The 19,807-nt window shown below is 46.6% G+C and overlaps 1 protein-coding gene across 3 annotated transcripts in view; it reads right to left on the minus strand.

Annotated features, from left to right (window-relative positions):
• LOC122543039 (zinc metalloproteinase-disintegrin-like crotastatin) overlaps positions 1-19,807 on the minus strand; it is a 96,542-nt gene that overhangs the window by 16,753 nt on the left and 59,982 nt on the right. For all 3 annotated transcript variants that reach the window (XM_043681231.1, XM_043681230.1, XM_043681229.1), the window contains 8 exons: positions 17,645-17,713; positions 14,173-14,342; positions 13,250-13,331; positions 11,500-11,630; positions 9,754-9,931; positions 8,889-8,978; positions 8,184-8,379; positions 4,393-4,495 (listed from right to left, as the gene is read on the minus strand). In XM_043681231.1, coding sequence (XP_043537166.1) covers positions 4,393-4,495; positions 8,184-8,379; positions 8,889-8,978; positions 9,754-9,931; positions 11,500-11,630; positions 13,250-13,331; positions 14,173-14,342; positions 17,645-17,713 — 1,019 coding nt within the window. The remainder of the gene's footprint in view (positions 1-4,392; positions 4,496-8,183; positions 8,380-8,888; positions 8,979-9,753; positions 9,932-11,499; positions 11,631-13,249; positions 13,332-14,172; positions 14,343-17,644; positions 17,714-19,807) is intronic.

The following is a 19,807-nucleotide window of genomic DNA, read 5'->3' on the forward strand; positions in this document are numbered from 1 at the left end:
CACACTCACACAGACACACACTCACACACACAGACACACACTCACACACACACTCACACTCATACACTCACACACACACAGACACACACTCACACACTTACACTCACACAGAAACACTCACACACATAGACACACACACGCACGCACACATATGCACACACACACACATATGCACACACACACACACACACACAAGTCTACGGGGTGAATTTGCATTTGCAGAATTGTATTTGCAACTACATTCTATTTTGTTCAAAAAGAACACAATCTGTAGACAGCCCTGTGTCCTAGCATCCTGCCCCACTAGCTACCAGATACAGAGGCAGCACCTCACAAGCTAGTCCTTCCAAATACACCTGTTGGACCATAACCTGGTGTTGTGTGATTTTTAACTTTATCTATGCCAGTCCAACACTGGCACCTCCTCTTCGAGGGAGAAGTGGTTGTTGGTTTGGAAAGTGCAGTCTAAGGAGCTGCAATGAGCAAAGGGAACAGATTGCGTGGCTGCTGAGTCGGGGTCAAGGAAGTCAAAGATAGGCTGAAAGGCCTGAACTGGTCGGAGTGCTGTGATCTTGGAGGATTGTGGGACTGGACACAGACGCTGGCAGAGTTGAGGAGGGGCTGAGGTACAAAGGGACTTGACTGTGAGGATGTGGACTTTGAGGCTGGACTTGGGGGCAGGGGGTTATGGGTAGGATAACCTGGGAATGAGGGTGATGTTTCTGCTGAGCTGCACAATGCAGATAAACTATACTCCAAAGAAATAGTGAGAAACGAAATAAATCTGAGGTGGGTACAGTTCAGCAGAGGAGCAGATGAGTCAAAGGCAGGCAACAGCAAGGCAGAGACAGAGGCAAACCAGATCAATTAACTTGCAATTATTCCAATGCAAGAGGACTGACAGGGAAAGCAAATGAATTCAGGGCATTTTTGGGAACATGGGAATGGGATATCATAGCTATTACAGAAATGTGGCTCAGGGAAGGGTAGGACTGGTACCTTAATGTTCCAGGGCATAGGTACTATCAGGAGGATAGAAAGGGGGTGCAAGAAACAGGCTGAGTGGCATTTTTGGTGAGGGATAGCATTCCAGCTGAATATAGGGATGATATTCCTGGCAACACATCCTGCCAAGTTATTTGGGTGGAACTGAGAAATAAGAGAGGGATGATCACCTTTTTGGGATTGTACTCTTGACCCACCCAATAGTCAGTGGGAAATTGAGAAGCAAATTGCAAGGAGATCTCAGTTATCTGTCAGAATAACAGGGTGGTAATGGGAGAGGATTTCAACTTTTCAAATATTGACTGGGACTGCTATGGTGTTCAGGGTTTAGATGGAGAGGAATTTGTTAAGTGTGAACAAGAACATTTTCTTCTGCAGTATGTGGATGTCCTCACGATAGAAGGAACAAACCTTGACTTACTCTTGGGAAATAAGGCAGGTCACTGGGGGAGCACTTTGGGGCCAGTGATCATAATTCCTATTTGTTTTAAAATAGTGATGGAAAAGGACAGACAGGACCTAAAAGTTAACATTCACAATTGGAGGAAGGCCAATTTTGACAGTATTAGGCAGGATCTTTCAAAGTTGAGTGGGAGAGGCTATTTGCAGGTAAAGGGATGGTTGGGAAGTGGGAAGCCTTCAAACATGAGATGCTGAGAGTCCAGAGACAGTATGTTCCTGTTAGAGAGAAACAGTAAGGCTGGTAGATGTTGGGAATGCTGGATGATGAGAGAAATTGAGGCTCCGGTCAAGAAAAAGAAGGAAGCATAGGTCAGGTATAGACAAAATAAAAACTGAAAGAATTGCAGATGCTATAAATCAGAAACAAAAGCAGAAGTTGCTGGAAAAGCTCAGCAGGTCTGGCAACATCTGTGGAGAGAAAGCAGAGTTAACATTTTGGGTTTGGTGACCCTTCCTCAGAAGTGACAGCAGTTCTGAGGAAGGGTCACCGGACCTGAAATATTAACTCTGATTTCTCTTCACACATGCTGCCAGACTTGCTGAGCTTTTCCAGCAACTTCTGATTTTGTGGCAGGTTTTGACAGCCAGGATCGAGTGAATCCCTTAAATGGAATAAGGTCAGTAGTAATCTGCTCAAGGGGAAATCAGGAGGGTAAAAAAGGAGAAATGAGATAGCTTTGGCAAACAGGGTTAAGGAGAACCCAAAGGGACACTACAAGTACATGAAGGGCACAAGGGTAACCAGGGAGAGAAGAAGAACACCATCTATGTGTGGAACTGCAGGAGATGGGCGAGATACTAAACAAGTTTTTACTGTGGAGAAGGTTTTGGAAGCTAGAGAACTTGGAGAAATAAACTGAAATTTTGAAAAGTGTCCATATTGCAGAGGAGGAGATGCTGGACATCTTAAAGTGCATCAAAGTGGATAGATCTCCGGGTCAGATCTGGTGTATCCCAGAACGTTTTGGGCAAACTAGGGACATGATTGCTGAGTCCCTTGCTGAGATATTTGGTTCATCGATAGCCATGGGTGAGATGTCTGAAGACTGAAGGTTGGCTAATGTGTTTGCCATTATTGAAGAAAATTGGTAAGGAAAAGCCAGGGAACTGTAGACCAGCGAGCTTGACACTGGTGGTGAGCAAGTTGTTGGAGGGAATCCTGAAGGACAGGATTTACATGCATTTGGCAAGGCAAAGACTGATTAGGGATACTCACCATGGCTTTGTACGTGGGAAATCATGTCTCACAAACTTAGAGTCATAGAGATGTACAGCATGGAAACAGACCCTTTGGTCCAACCCATCCATGCCAACCAGATATCCCAACCCTTTTGAAGAAGTGACATAGATTGATGAGGGCAGAGCAGTAGACAATGTGACTTCAGTAAGGCGTTCGACAAGGTTCCCGATGGGAGACTGGTTAGCAAGGTTAGATCTCATGGAATACAGAGAGAACTAGCCATTTGGATACAGAACTGGCTTGAAGGTAGAAGACAGAGAGTGGTGGTAGAGGGTTGTTTTTCAGACTGGAGGCCTGTGACCAGTGGTGTGCCACAAGGATTGGTGCTGAGTCTACTGGTTTTTGTCATTTATATAAATGATTTGGATGTGAACATAGGAGGTACAGTTAGCAAGAGAAGGTTAACTCAGAGTACAATGAGATCTTGATCAGATGTGCTGAAGAGTGGCAGATGGAGTTTAATTTAGATAAATGTGAGGCTCTGCATTTTGGAAAGGCAAATCAGGGCAGGACTTGTACACTTAATGGTAAGGTCCTGGGGAGTGTTGCTGAACAAAGGGATCTTGGAGTGCAGGTTCATAGCTCCTTGAAAGTGGAGTTACAGCCAGACAGGGTAGTGAAGAAGGTGTTTGGTATACTTGCCTTTAATGGTCAGTGTATTGAGTACAGGAGTTGGGAGGTCATGTTGTGGCTGTACAGGACACTGGCTAGACCACTTTTGGAATATTGTGTGCCATTCTGGTCTTCCTGCTACAGGAAAGATGTTGTGAAACTTGAGAAGGTTCAGGAAAGGTTGGCAGGGATGTGGTCAGGGTTGGGGGGTTTGAGATATAGGGAGAGGCTGAACAGGGTGGGGCTGTTTTCCCTGGAGCGTCGGAGGCTGAGGGGTGACCTTATAGAGGTTTATAAAATTAGGAGGAGCGAGGATAAGTTGAATAGACAAGATCTTTCTGCCCAGGGCAGGGGATTTCCAAGCTAGAGGGCAAATGTGAAAGGTGAGAGGGGAAAGATTTACAAAGGGACCTGAGATGCATCTTTCTCACGCAAAGGGTATGGAATGAGCTGCCAGAGGAAGTGGTGGAGGCTGGTACAATGACAACATTTAAAAGGCATCTGGGCGGGTACATGAATAGGAAGGGTTTAGAGGGATAGGAGCCAGGTGCTGGCAAATGGGACTAGATTAGGTTAGGATATCTGGTTAGAATGGACAAGTCGGACTGAAGGGTCTGTTTTTGTGCTGTACAGCTCTATGATTCTAAAAGAAAAGGCAAAATCAGCAGGGCATTTTTAAGAGAAAACATGGAATGAAGTTGTCAGGAGTGCACTGGCGGTGACTGGGCGTGTGGGAATCCTGATATTAATGGCAGGGGAACTGAGGCCCATGGATAGCACTGAGCTTACATCCACAAGTGGGCTGCAGATAAGGGGTCCTGCTGTCACCTGGTGAGTTAAACAGGGGGTCATGGGTTCGAATCCCTGGGCAGAAAGTCAAATCCAGAAAAAAAAGAATCTGGTATTAAACATAATCGATAGCTGTAAAAGTCCACCCGGTTCACTCATGTCCACTGATGATAGAAGGTTAGCCTCTGGGCAATAAACGTTGGCCTGGCCAGCAGTTCTCATGCAAATGGTTCATAAAAAGATTGAGCCAGTTATGGTATGGCCTACTTGTTCTGTTTACTTACTCAGAAGCACATCCTTGAAAACCAGACGCTGTCTTCTGACAGTAACCAAACTTGTCGCCCTGCTTATTGACTTCAAAGCAACGCCTCGGCGCTGCCTTGGCACCTATTAAAACAGAAACATTGACGTTCATCAGAATGAGGTGGCTCAACAAAGCCAATAGAAAACTTGATGCAAAGTGACTGCGATGATGAGAAAATATAACAGGACTCTATTACTTGCAGCAAGTCAGAGATGGGAGCCATTTGAGCCTGCAGCAGGAGGCCATTTGGCCCTTCAAGCCTGTCCTGTCCTTCAACATGGCGATGGTTGATGTTTGAACCCAACTCAACCCAACCTGGCCACAGTCTCTTTTATTCCCTGAGCTTTCTGGAACCTTCCACATCACAGTTTGCACATTCTCCTTGTGTCTGCGTGGGTTTCCTCCGGGTGGTCCGGTTTCCTCCCACAGTCCAAAAATGTGCAGGTTAGATGAATTGGCCATGCTAAATTGCCCGTAGTGTTAGGTGAAGGGGTAATTGTAGGGGAATGGGTCTGGGTGGGTTGCTCTTCGGAGGGTCGGTGTGGACTTGTTGGGCCGAAGGGCCTGTTTCCACACTGTAAGGAATCTAATCTAATCTAACCTGAAACACAGCACTGAATGAACCAACGTTGGAACAGTTGCAATGGCAGTTTCTCCACTCAGTCCTAGCTGTATTCCACAGGTTCCTGCTTATCCTTTTGGGAATCCATCCTCATGAAATCCTTTAGTCTCTAAGAAGCAGGGACCATCTGACCCTGACCTGAGGGTTGTGAAATTCCTGTAATTGCACGATAACCATAAAACTTATGCAAAATGATCACTGAAACGTTCTGTAATTCCTGTCAGTCTTCACTTCCTTCCTTGTTGAGCATTGACTTCCTTCCCCATTTATTACAACTATAAAATAATCAGCACAGTCTCATTATTCTTTTGAAACCATTTTTAGTGAATATGACTTGAATCCTTCTTGTAACACTTGGTTTCCATGGTGGTGCTGTCACCAGAGGAGATGAGTAGAGAATTGTTTCCTGGAATTGTGCTCTCTGAAAGGGGAAGTGCAAGGTGAGTCCTGGGCAAATCCGTCAGAAGGCAATGTTTGCAGAGCTGCAGAGAACAAGTGGGCGTCATTTGGTTTGCTCTCACAAAGTGCTGGCACAGGCAGGATGGACAGAAAGGCCTTTCTCGCTGCTGCATAACTCAAGGCCTACTCATCTCCTGTGAAGGAATTCACAGACAGGCCTGACAGATGGTTGCTCAGAGTCATTGTCTTCATAGCAGGCAGAGAAATGGGGCCAAGGCCACAATTGTGCAGAGCTGGGTGGATGGGCAAATGGCTTCCTGCTGCTCATTGTCCTTGTGACCAGCCCACACTCAAACACATACGCATCTGGGATACAAGGGTCAGAGGCCATGGAGGGATTGTCCACAGGTCCCTGAAGGTGGCAGGGACAGGTGGAGAAAGGGGAAGGAGACGTTTGGGATGCTTCCCTTCAGTGGGTTAGCTATTGAGTTCCACAGCAGGGATGGGATGCTGGAACGATAGAAGACACTGGTTCAGCCAGAGCACAGTTCTGGTCACCACATGACGGGAAGGACACCATTGTTATTGAGAGAGTATGGAGGAGAATGTTTCCATGGATTGAAAACTGCAGTGCCCAGGAAAGATCAGATAGGTTGCTCTTGTTGACCTCTCAACACATGAGGCTGAGGTGAGTCTTTACAGAAGTGGATAAAGTAATGAGGGACTTGGACAGGGAAGACCTATCAGCCGACTCGGTCAGGGATTTAAAGCAATTGGTCAAAGGAACAGAGGGGACCATAAGATAGCTGAGCAGAATGAGGCCATTTGGCCCATCGATTCAGCTCCACCATTCTATCTTGGCTGATGTGATTCTTGACCCCATTCGACCAAAAGACCATAAGAAATAGCAGCAGAAATTAGGCTATTCGGCCCATTGAGTCTGATCCACCAAACAATTATAGCTAATTTTCTCAACCCCATTCTCCTCCTTTCTCCCCATAACCTTTGATCCCCTTGATACTCAAGAACCTATCTATCTCAGTTTTAAATATACTCAATGACCTGGCCTCCACAGCCTTCTGTGGCAATGAATTCCATAGATTCCCCACTCTCTGGCTGAAGAAGTTTCTCCTTATCTCTGTTCTGAAAGGTCTTCCCTTTCCTCTAAGACTGTGTCCTCAGGTCCTAGTCTCTCCCACCAATGGAAACACCTTCCCAACATCCACTCTGTCCAGGCCATTCAGTATTCTGTAAGTTTCAATCAGATCTCCCCCTCCTCCTTCTAAACACCTTTGAGTAGAAACCCAGGGTCCTCAAACATTTCTCATATGTTAAGCCTTTCACTCCTGGGACCATTCTAGTGAAGCTCCTCTGAACAGACTCCAGGGCCTGAGATATGGGGCCGAAAACTGCGCACAATCCTCCAAATGTGGTCTGACCGGAGCCTTATTGAGCCTCAGAAGTACATTCCTTCTTTTATATTCAAGTCCTCTCAAAATAAATGCCAGCATTACATTTGCCTTCCTAACTACTGACTCAACCTGCAAGTTTACCTTGAGAGAATCCTGGGCTAGAACTCCCAAGTCTCTTTGCACCTCAGACTTCTGAATTTTCTTCCCATTTAGAAAATAGTCCATGCCTCTATCCTTCCTAACAAAGTGTATGACCTCACACTTTCCCACGTTTTACTCCATCTGCCACATTTTTGCCCCGCTCCTAACCTGTCCAAATCCTTCTGCAGCCTCCCTCCCTCCTCAATGTCACCTGCCCCTCTACCTATCTTTGTATCATCTGCAAACTCAGCCAGATTGCCCTCAGTTCCTTCACATAGATTATTAATTTATAAAGTGAAAAGGTATGGTCCCAATACTGAGCCTTGCGGAACACCACTTGTCACTGACTGCCATCCTGAAAAAGATCCTTGTGTCCCCACTCACTGCTTTCTGAGAGACAGCCAATCTTCTATGCACGCTAGCACCTTGCCTCTGACACCAGGGGCCCTTATCTGACTCAGTAGCCTCCAGTGCAGCATCTTGTCAAAGGCCTTCTTGAAGTCCAGGTAGACAACACCCATTGGCTTTCCTTGGTCTAACTTGCTCGTTACTTCCTCAAAGCATTCTAACAGATTTGTCAGGCATGACCTCCCCTTGATGAAACCATGCTGACTTTGCCGTATCTTACTGTACACTTTCAAGTGCTCAGAAATCTCACCCTTCACAGGGGATTGCAGGATCTTACCCACAACTGAGTTTAGACTAATCAGTCTGTAATATTCAGCCTTTTGCGTTACTCCCTTTTTAAATAGGGATGTCATGTTAGCGATTTTCCAGTCCTCTGAAAGATTCCTGAAAGATCACCACTAATCTCTCCACGATCTCTTCAGCTCTCTCCCTTAGCACTCTGCCCTGTCACTCTTCATCCCCTTATGAGTCAAGAACCTGATGGTCTCTGTCTTAAAGATACTCCATGACTTGGCCTCAACAGCAATGAGTTCCACACATTCACTGTCCACTAGCTGGGTTATTCTTCCTCACTCTGAGGACATGAGGGAAGATATTTTCACCAAGACGGTGGTGGGTTTCTGGAGTCCAGTTCGCTGATCCAGGTAGAAACTCTCCACTGAGGCACTGTAACCCAGCAAGGCTATGGAGCAAGGGGCTGGTCATGGGTAATGGGAGACGATGGCCGGAATTGCCTCTTCCTGTGCAAGAACCTGTTTCCACTTTGAAGGTTTGAAGGTTTAAACCTACCTGATCCCCAGAAAGAGACGCATTGCTCCTGATGGGTTGGGCACTTGCCAATGTAGCAGAAGCTTGTATTTCGCTTACAGGGAGTCCCATTGAGACGGAAAGTATCTTCTGGGCACTGGCCTGATCTGCCGTCACAGGTCTCCTCGAGGTCGCAGTCATCCTTGGCTCTCCGGCACAACAAGCCTGCTGCCATGAACTAACACCCAGGGAGGAAAGGAGACTTGGTCAGCTCTTTGTGATCCACATTTCAGAGGAGACAGTAACTTTGTGGCAGGGAATTGATATCAGAATGTGTGGACTGCTTTCTGAAAGAGGATCTCAGTCTGGCCAACAGGGCAAAACGGACACTGATAGGGAACCCAGCATACAAAGGTAGGAATGGGATTTTGTGCAGATAGATTGACAGATTAGGAAAGAGAGCGCAGTTGGAGGAACATTCGCACAGTGCAGAAGATTTATATCAGGAATGAGAGATATTGAAAAAGAGAGATACTGTAAGGTCAGGAGTGTATTCAACTCAAAAAGGATAGATAGGTACATGCCCAAATGGGGCAGGACAGCTGGAGGGGGCGGAATGGCCACAGACACTGTGTGTTCTGCATTAGTTATCTCTGTTTGAGAAAGGGAGCCGGGGGGAGAGGAAAGGAAGAGGGATGGGATGGGATGGGATTTGTTTGCCATCCTTTGTGAAGCTAATGGATGTACCTTACAATCCTGGCAGCAGGTTCCATCAGCACACTGCACTCCCTCTCGTAGCCTGCAGGTCTGAGCATCGCAGCATGGGTTCAGACACTCCTGAGGATAGCAAAACACCAAGAAAGTCAAACACCATCACCACAGGCTGGCTATAAGACCAGGGAGAAAGACCAACTCTGAGAAACATCTATTCTCCAGTTCCTTCTCAATCCCCAAGAGTCTAACAATCTACACATCTCACACTCATATCCACAAAGTACATTGGGGCAACTCTCTCACTGGCTGCCTAATCCTTGCCCCATTTTACCAGCTGGTGCCAGTCTGACAAATCTCACAGACAACTGCTCACAAACTGGATATTGCTTGGAGACCAACAAAGAAAAAGCAGATCGAGGAGTCAAGAGGGAGTGAAAAAGCAAGAGCATTGACGTCAGTTGCACAGAGTTCACAGGCGATTAAATGTGTCAGACCAAAAAAAAACTCCCAGATCATTTTAGAAACATAGAAACACAGAAAATAGGAGCAGAATAGGCCATTTGGCCCGTCGAGCCTGCTCTACTATTCAATCTGATCGTGCTTGATCATCCAACTCAGTCCCCTGTTTTCTCCCCATGCCCTCTGATCTCTTTAGCCCCATGTTCCTTCTTGACCATCTGCAACCTTTTGGCTTCAGCCACCTTCCGTGGGAGAGAATTCCACAGGCTCCCCACTGTCTGGGTGACCGGTCCGAGACGGCCTACCCTGTATCCTTCGACTGTGCCCCCTGGTTCTGGACTCCCCAGCCATGGCGAAGATCCTTCCTGTGGTGACTGTGTCCAGTCCTGATTTCATCAAAGGATTGAAAGGCTTTGAGCGTGATAAATCTGGTGCCTACCTCTGGAATTCCACAGTCACACTCCTCCCCTTTCTCAAGGAAGCGATTCCCGCAGACCGGCCTCGAAACGATCTCGTCCTGGTTGGGTACATCACGGAGACACGATGCTGTGCGGGTCAGCACAAAGTTCTGGAAGTGCTGGTGGCTGCAGCTGCTGAACTCTGTCGGCAAAACCGAGCTGTCAGGAGGAAACGAGAGACTCGGGTTTAATGCACCATCCTCCGGCATTCCCAGCCTGACTGCGAGATTGCCTTACAGCCAAGTGACTGTCCCTTGGATGTTGAGTCACTGCTGTGACAGAGTTCAGGAAACAGTGGGCAGGCTGGCCACGAACCAATGCTGTGTGAACTGGGCACTGCACATCCCCACACCCCTCCACCCCACAGATTCATTCATCTAACCCCTATCTCTGACCAGACCCTGCCACTTGTGCCTGTCTCAAATGGCCTTCCACCTCCTCTGAAAACTGCAGGCAGGACAGAACTCTGGCGAGCGACAAAGGAATTGGGGGCATTTTGCATTGTCAGGATTTTGAAGCCGGACAAGATCCGGGGATAGCAATTTTCGGAAGGAGAATGGGAAAAGTTCAAAAGGCAGGAGGGTCCACTGATGGACTGGATGGTGAGTCAGACTCACACTCAGTGGCATTTTATTGTCTCTTTAGTCTGGTAGATTCTACAGAGGAATCCCCGAGCAAAGTGACGGTTGTGTTGCAAAGGAAACAAGACCGAGCTGTCTGGGTGTGGTAGAGTTTGAACAATAGATCACCAAACCAGCTCTTGGTAAGGGCAATGTTCATACCCATTGAACCCAATCACTGTGTTCCTTGGCTTTCCTTTCCCAGTTTCTGACAAACAGGGCTTCTCAGTGACAAAGAAATACAAACAAGGAACGAGAGTAGGCCATTCGGCCCTTTGAGCCTGCCCTGTCATTCAATGAAGGTCATGGCTGATCTGATTTAAGCCTTGACTCTCCATTCCTGCATATCCCCAATAATCCTTCATCTAGCTCAGCCTTCAGAATGTTTCATGACCCCACTGCCTTGGTTTTGTTTTTGTAATAATGTCAAAGTAAACATGTCGGTGCGGCACGGCAGGTGTCTGCGAGCCTTCATAGCGAGAGGACCCGAGGACAGGAGCAGTGATGCCTTGCTGTCATTGTACAGGGCCTTGGTGAGACCACCCTTAGAGTATTGGGTGCAGTTTTGGTCTCCTTTTCTGAGGATGATATTCTGATGAGGGAGAGAGTGCAAAGAATATTTACCAGACAGATTCCTATGATGGCAGGACTCACATATGTGGACTAGATCAGTCAGGGTTTTTTTCACTGGAGTTAAGAAGGATGAGGGGCATTCTCACAGAACATACACAATTCTAACTGGACTGGACTGGTATAAACACAAGAAGGATGTTCTTGATAAGCGGGAGTCCAGATCCAAGGGTCACAGTCTAAAGAGGTGGGGTAGACCATTTCGGACTGGCACTAGGAGAAATGTCTTCACCCAGAGAGTACGGAACATGTGGAATTCTCTGCCACAGAAAATGGTTGAGACCAAATCATTTTCAAGAAGGAGTTTACATAGTTCCGAGTGCTAAAGGGATTGAAGGATGGGGGGGGGAAATGGGAACAGGGTATGGAGTTGGCCGATCAGCCATTGTCATTCTGAGTGGCAAAGCAGGCTTGAATGGCTAGAAGTTTGCGACCTCAATCGATATTCAGCCCCACAGGGGAGTGAATCAGACTCACCTCAGAACTGGAGACATGATACAAGACCTAGAATCACAGTTGCAATTGTCATCATCATGGTTCATGCCCAGATTGTGGCCCATCTCGTGTGCTATCGTCGATGCCACTCCGTGGACGTTGTTGGTGTGATCCTGTGGGAGGAGGATCACACTTCAGCAATCCCATCACAAACACAACCCAGACAGGTCAGTCACTGTCTGTTGATCGCACTTTCTCACCCTGGCTCCTACTGGGCCTTAGGAAACCCCTGGACATCAGTAAGCCCCCTCACCCCATCTACTGTCCCTTGACACCAGATAATATTGCCCAGCTTCACCCTTGCCCCTGATGAAGGGCTCTAGCCCAAAACGTCAATTTTCCTGCTCCTCGGATGCTGCCTGACCTGCTGTGCTTTTCCAGCACCACACTCTCAACTCGTGCCACTTTCTATTTGCCTCTGGAGCTGATAGCTTCCACATTCTCTTGGGCTGACTTCTGACCTTCCAGCTTTGGGCAACTTCAGATCATCTGGACATTGAGTTGTCAGGTCTCCTGCTTACCTGTTGCACCGATTCTCACTGGCCTGCATTGGCCCCTGTCCAGCGATGGCTCAGTTTTAAAATCCTCACTCCAGCTTTGAAAGCAATCTACAGCCACGCCTGATCTCGGAAACCTGCTCCTGCCTGACCACCCCTGGAGATGTCCTCACTCCTCTGACTCTGAACTTGCACACTTTCCTCGTCACTCTGTGAGTGGCAGCCATTTCTTCAGCAAGTCTCTCCTCTCGAATTGTTGCCTAAAACCTTTCCCAAAATAGTCTCTGACCTCTCTGATCACACTTTGACCAGTTTTCTGAATAATTCCTCAGGTGGACTGGTTTCAGATTTTGCCTGAAATACACTCACATTGCACTGTTGTGTTATGATACGATGTGCATATACCTTTGTCAGGGCAAATCCTTCACTGTGCTGTCAATCACTAACATGTTGACACGATGTGATGTAACCACTGATGACTATTGTAAACCTACTAGGTTCACCAATGCCCTTCAGGGAAGGAGATCTGCTGTCCTTACCCAGTCTGGGTCTAGTTGTGACTCCAGGCCTTCAACCTTAACTCTTTTGGACAACGAGAGATCGACAACAAATACTGTTCAAGTCAGCAATGCTCTCAACCTGTGCAGAAATATTTTACAAAGTTCTCCAAGCACGACATTACTTTTCCACTCAACCTTGTCAACTATTCAGCGATGCTGCTGGTGACTGGCAGGATATTGGTAACAGTTGCAAACCCAACCTAACACGTCTAGCCAAAACATCAGCATCATTGGAGGAGTCTCGAGGACGGGGTGACTCCATACACAAACATCCTCCGGTCAAACAATTCCTCAAGTATTCTCAGTGACTTTGGATGGTGGTAGCATCATTGGGCCATTCAGCCCTGGCTATACAGCAAGTTTAGTTAAACACGGGGCTCTTTTTAAATTCTTCATTCACAGCATGTGGGACTCACTGCTTGGACCAGCATTTATTGTCCACATTGCTGTGGGTCTGGAGTCACATACAAGCCAGATCCTTATTGTAAGCACCTTAGAGTTGCAGATGGTTTTTCCCCAGACAATTAATAATCATTTCATGGTCATCATTGCTTTCGTAATTCCAAACTTTTATGGAATTCAAATTCCACCACTCCTCCCCTTCTCAGAACCTGGACCTGGGATCTCTGGATTGGAAGTCTATTTAGAATATCACTGACCCAATGCCTCCCTTACCTGGTTGATAGCCCCAGAGCCTTGTGTACACATGGCACTCACTTGGGCCAAGCCGATGGTATCGCCAGTGAAGTCCACATGCCTACAACAGGAAGGACAAAAAGACAATCTGAGTCTTCTCTTCACTGCAACACCAATGGACCTCCTCAGGAATAACCTCTCACAGTCTGGGCTAAGGTGAGATGTCAGCCTCCATAGCCATCTAAGCACTGGCAGCCCAACCCCCAAGCCGAGGTTCCCCTAGTCAGACTCAAATGTCCAAAGGCAATACTTACTGATTGGCGTGAGTTTAAAGGGGTGGAGAGATGGTAGGTATTGTCCATTCCAGTGTCCGTGGTGCCCCCTAACGCAGCTGGCCTCAAATGTACCCACAGACATCATGTTCCCCTCCCTCTTCAAGACCAAGGATGTATCCAGAGCAGACAGGCAGGATATTGGTAACAGTTGCAAACCCAATCTAACATGTCTAGCCAAAACATTAGCATCATTGGAGGAGTCTCGAGGACGGGGTGACTCCATACACAAACATCCTCCTTACAAGTGCTCCAAGTATTTAAGTAAACATCGAAGAACAGAAGACATAGGCCATTCAGCCCATCAAGTCTACACTACCATGAAATGAGATAATGGCTGATCTGATCTGATCATCCTCAACTCCACTTTCCTGCCTTTTGCCCATAACCCTTGATCTTCCTCCTGATTAAAGAAAAATTGAGTGTATACCCATCGATCTTAACAATAGAATGGAAGACCATTATATAGAGCCGTCCGCCATGATTTCCTTTGTGTGCATGCACGGACCACTAAAGGATGAGCAGGACTGTTTTGTTGGACAGCAATGCTATCACCTAACCCTCCACAATCATGTTGCCATGTACAACAACAAAAATAAAACAGGAGCTGGAGGCAGCACCGATACTTACGTGATAAATTGGATGTTGTCATGTCCCTTTCTTGGTAGCAACTTGTTTCTGCGCCACTCCAACATGTTCGTCAGAGTACGACCAGCATCTTTTTCAACAAAGAACTGATCTCCACTGGACCAGATCTCCAGACCAATCAAGGCTACGTGTGTCCTCAGGGGTTGGTAAAGCTGTCGGGGAGTGGAGACAGAGAGAGAGATGATTGGACAAAGGGACTTTGAATGAGGATTGGTGTCTTTGGCCAGGAAGGATGGTGTGGCTAACAGCAGAAATGGTAACAATACTGGTTAAGAGCTACAACCAAGAATGCTGGGAATGTTGATCAAGCTGGTTTGTACTCTGACCTCATTTAAAACTGCAGCCAGGACATGTCGTGAGCTGTCCTGAAGTCTGTGACCTGCAGTTTCATGTCTTGACCAAATAAGGGCGGTATCTGCAACACAGACTGGCACTGCTATTACCATATATGGAGCGTGCAATGTGGCTGTTCATGACTTGGCGTAAACATCTGGGAGCTCTTTACCAGTAAACTCCATTGGCTGGGATCAAACACTGTGACCAGGGGTTCGTTCAGTTCATTGGCTGAGTGCCAGAGAAGATTCTGGAAGGACGAGCATGTTTTGGGACACGAGATAGCAGAAGAAAGGATTTTGCAGGAGTGCCCATTGAGGCCAACATCTAAGAAGCACGTGCACCGAAGTTGTTTCAGAGAGGGCATCAAAACCACGAGGCAAGATCTACACCGAGAGCAAATCTTGGCCAACACCCTCGGAGTAGTATTTGTTTCCAGCCAAACTTCTCCAGTTAAAGATGGAGTTCGGGTTAAAGGTGAATTAAGTTAAAGTCAGGTAAAGTGAAGTGAAATGAAGTGAGTTAAAGTTGAAGGTTAGATGAAGTTAAAAGTGAATGTTGCAGTGAATGCATGTTTTATATTGAGTATTGGTACTTAAAGGGTTAAACAATGGAAGAAGGCCCCGCACCATGCTTTGCCTGAAGTCGTGAGGGGAATGCCTGCAGTTCAAAATGGCCACCCAGTGAGGGAAATGTCCCCAAGGTGTCCAAGTCACTCCACATGCAAATCTGTTCCTCTTTCTCAGTGACTCCAGGAAATCGCCAAGTGACAGTGACTTTCTGCCCATTCAGCGTGCCACCCTTTCAGCCCCAGTGTCAGTAAGACTTTCATATTGGGCTTCCATCTGGTGGTGGAGGTTGTCCTCCTTGCTACCAAGGATGGCCCCTCGGTCACATGTCAGAGGTGGCACTGCTGAACTCTTCGGCAGGCAGTGGACTTACCAAGATTTAACTTCTCATGGGAACATTTTGATAACAACTGCACCCTCCCCCAAAGCACCAATAATCATCAAAGAAAGCAGAAGGAATGCCTCCACCTATCACCATGAGAGAATTGGGCTCCTTTAAGGGTTAGGGCAAAATGAGGACTGCAGATGTTGGAGATCAGAGCTGAAAGTGTGTTGCTGGAAAAGCGCAGCAGGTCAGGCAGCATCCAAGGAGCAGGAGAATCGACGTTTTGGGCATGAGCCCTTCTTCAGGATGTTCCTGAAGGGCTCATGACCGAAATGTCGATTCTCCTGCTCCTTGGATGCTGCCTGACCTGCTGCGCTTTTCCAGCAACACATTTTCAGCTCATTTAAGGGTTAACCAGAGTAGGCGTGAGTGTGAACACTTTTCACTGGCGTGTGTATTGAAGAGCTGAGTTCTCCTACACTAGGCAGTTGGTTCTACAGGGCAAAAGCAGAAACTGCTCGATGTGCTAAACTATCAATTTACAATAAAACCAGTGTCCATCTCTGACTTTTTATTCCCTGCTGGATTCCACATATGGCGATCAGTTTATTGAATACGCAGAGCTGAACTTCATCGGGTGAATGGTTGAACTTGAATAGATAAATTCAATAATTTTGGATGTTTGCGCTTTGCATGAATGGCCAAGAAAAAAAAAGATCACATTGAAAACAAAGAAGAAGCAACAGTTTCACCACTGAAATGATCAAGTGCTGCAGGCTATTGAGTCATTGAGTCATAGAGTACAGAAATAGGCACTTCGGTCCAACCAGTCCATGTTAACCTTAATCCCAAACTAACCACGCCCCACCTGCCTGCACTTGGGCCATATCTCCCCAAACCTTTTCGAGTCACGTACCTTTTAAACATGAGAACTGTGCCCACTCCACCAACCACTCTCTGTGTAAACAATTTGCCCCTTGTGTCTTTTTAAAATCTTTCTCCTTTCATCTTAAAAATATGCCTTCTCGTCTTGAAATCTCCCACCCTCAAGACCCCTGTCATTCACCTCATCTGTACCCGTCATGATTTTATAAACCTCTACAAGGTCACCTCCCAACCACCGACACAACAGTGAAAGAAGTCCCAGCCTTTCCAACCTCTCCTCAAAGCTCAAACCCTCCATTCCCAGCAACCCCCTGGTAAATCTCTCCTGAGCCCTCTCCAGCTTAACATTATGAATCCTGTAAAAGGGCGACCACAGCTGACACAGTATTGCAGAAGAGGCCTCACCAACTTCCTGTACAACCTGCAATCAAAGGTCTGTGCAGTGAAGGCAAGCATGCTAAACACCTTGTTAACCAGAGCTTAAAAATGTGTTGCTGGAAAAGCGCAGGTCAGGCATCATCAAAGGAACAGGAGAATTGACGTTTCGGGCGACGTCAATTCTCCTGCTCCTTTGATGCTGCCTGAGCTGCTGCGCTTTTCCAGCGACACATTTTTAAGCTCTGATCTCCAGCATCTGCAGTCCTCACTTCCACCTTGTTAACCACCCTATGGATTTGTGATGCAAACTTCAAACTGTCACTGGGTCAAAATCCTTGAACTCCCTCCCTCAGGGTACTGTGGGTTTGCCAATACCAAATGGATTGCATTGGTTCAAGAAGGCAGCTCACCCCACCTTCTCAAGGGGACAGTAATCAATGTGTCTTACGAGTGCTACCCATACGTCTCAAGGTCAGCTATAAAATTTCAAGCAATTGTTTTGGTCAAGAAGCAGTCTTAACTTCAAAAAAATGCAAAGCACCATGACATTTGGTACAGCACTGAAACATCATTTGTCACTCTGCAGAGAGTCTTTACGTAGAAATCTCTACAAAATGACACAATGAACTTTATTGCTCAAGCAGCACTGTCTCAGAGTGATAGCTATAAATCTGATGCTTTTTCCCAGGGAGGATGCTCCCAGTCTTCAAGGTGAAGCAGAGCTTTATAATAAATGGAGGATGGATTAGTCGACGGAAAGGCTCAAATAGAAAGTATTCATACGTTTCTGAGAAAAATGATGAGCTCAATCCTTCAGCAGAAATTGAAGAAAGGAGGGGAGAAAAGCAATGAAAAATAAATGCAAAAATTAAGGAAGGCTAAACATCTATTGGAAGGGGAGCAGGAGCTGTCACATCAATCAGGAAGCAGTAGTGGTGTCTCATGTTGTTTCACTGTGACTTACCAGATTAATGTGATTGACTGCCTCAAACACCCTGCTCCTCAGTGCTTCCAAGCTGCCAAAGTGTCGATACTGAAAAACAAATCGACAGTCATGGCCATTAAACACAGAACACATGTCCATCATACCCATCGCTGGACAGGGCAGAGTGTAGGAAACTGAATAGCGAGTGCTCCATATTACTTCCTCAGTCTGGAACTGCTCTGTCAGAGTTAGAACAGCAAAGAACAATACAGCGTAGGAACAGGCCTTTCAACCCTCCAAGCCTGTGTCGACACATTTTGCCTTTCCATACTAGAACTGCCTTCACTTACAGGATCCACATCCATCTATCCCCTTCCGATTCATGTATTCGTCCAGGTGCTCCTCTAGATGCTGCTATTGTGTCTGCTTCCACCATTTCCTCTGGCAGCGCGTTCCAGGATGCAACTCCTTCATGCCGACCAGATATCCTCACTAAATGTAGTCCCATTTGCCAGCATTTGGCCTATATCCCTCTAAACCCTTTCTATTCATCTGCCCATCCAGATGCCTTTTAAATGTTGCAATTGTACCAGCCTCCACCACATCCTCTGGCAGCTCATTCCATACACATACCACCCTCTGAGTGAAAAAGTTGCTCCTTAGGTCCTTTTTATATCTTTCCCCTCTCACCCTAAACCTATACCCTCTAGTTCTCACTACCCTACATCTGGGAAAAGACTTTATTTATTTATTTAAGATGTTTATTTATCCTATCCATGGCCCACATAATTTTATAAACCTCTATAAGGTCACCCCTCAGTCTCCGACACTCCAGGGAAAACAGCCCCAGCCTGTTCAGCCTCTCCCTGTAGCTCAAATCCTCCAACCCTGGCAACAAATCTTTTCTGAACCCTTTCAAGTTTCACAACATCTTTGCTATAGGAAGGAGACCAGAATTGCATGAAATATTCCAACAGTGGCCTAACCAATGTCCTGTACATCTGCAACATGACCTCCCAACTCCTGCACTCAATACTCAATAAAGGAAAGCATACCGAACGCTGCCTTCACTATCCTATCTACCTGCAACTCCACCTTCAAGGAGCCATGAACATGCTCTCCAAGGTCTCTTTGTTCAGCAACATTCTCTAGGACCTTACCATTAAGTGTATAAGTCCTGCTAAGATTTGTTTTCCCAAAATGCAGCACCTCGCATTTATCTGAATTAAACTCCATCTGCCACTTCTCAGCCCATTAGCCCAACTGGTCAAGATCTCGTTGTAATCTGAGGTAACCTTCTTTGCTGTCCACTACACCTCCAATTTTGGTGTCATCTTCAAACTTACTAACTGTACCTCTTATGCTCACATCCAAATCATTTATATAAATGATGAAAAGTAGTGACCCAGCACTGATTCTTGTGGCACTCCAGTCTGAGCATCTCCCCCATCTCCTCGGCTCCACATAAAGGCTGCTTTGCTGATCTTTGAGGGGTTCTATTCTCTCCCTAGTTTCCCTTGTGTCCTTAATGTATTTGTAAAAACCCTTTGGAATCTCATTAACCCTATTTGCCAAAGCTACCTCATGTCCCCTTTTTGCCCTCCTGATTTGGCAGGTGGGACTAGATTGGGTTGGGATATCTGGTCGGCATGGACAGGTTGGACTGAAGTGTCTGTTTCCATGCTGTACATCTCTATGACTCTATTTCCTTTATACCCTTCTAAGGATTCACTCGATCCATCCTGTCTATACCTGATGTATGCTTCCTTCTTTTTCTTAACTGAACCCTCAATTTCTCTAGTCATCCAACATTCCCTCCACCTCCCAGCCTTTCCTTTCACCTTAACTGGAATATACTGTCTCTGGCCGCCCTCTGTGTGAAAAATGTGCCGAGCACATCTCTTTTAAACATCTCCCCCACCCCCCCGCACCTTGAACTTGTGTCTTTGAGTAACTGACCCCTCCACGCTGGAAAAAAGCCTCATACATTACACTCTATCCATACCATTCACAACCTTTTAAACTTCGACCAGGTCGCCCCTCAACCTATTACATTCCAGTGAAAACAAACCCAGTCTTTCTAACCTTTCCTCCGAGCTAAGATCCCCCATACCAGGCAACATCCTGTTGATTAAATTGTGGTCCAGTCCGCCTTCTCAGGAAGACACAGAAAGATCCCACCACACTCGAACCCAGAAACCC

This window comes from Chiloscyllium plagiosum, chromosome 42 (genome assembly GCF_004010195.1).
Source record: "Chiloscyllium plagiosum isolate BGI_BamShark_2017 chromosome 42, ASM401019v2, whole genome shotgun sequence".
NCBI classification, from domain to species: Eukaryota; Metazoa; Chordata; class Chondrichthyes; order Orectolobiformes; family Hemiscylliidae; genus Chiloscyllium; species Chiloscyllium plagiosum.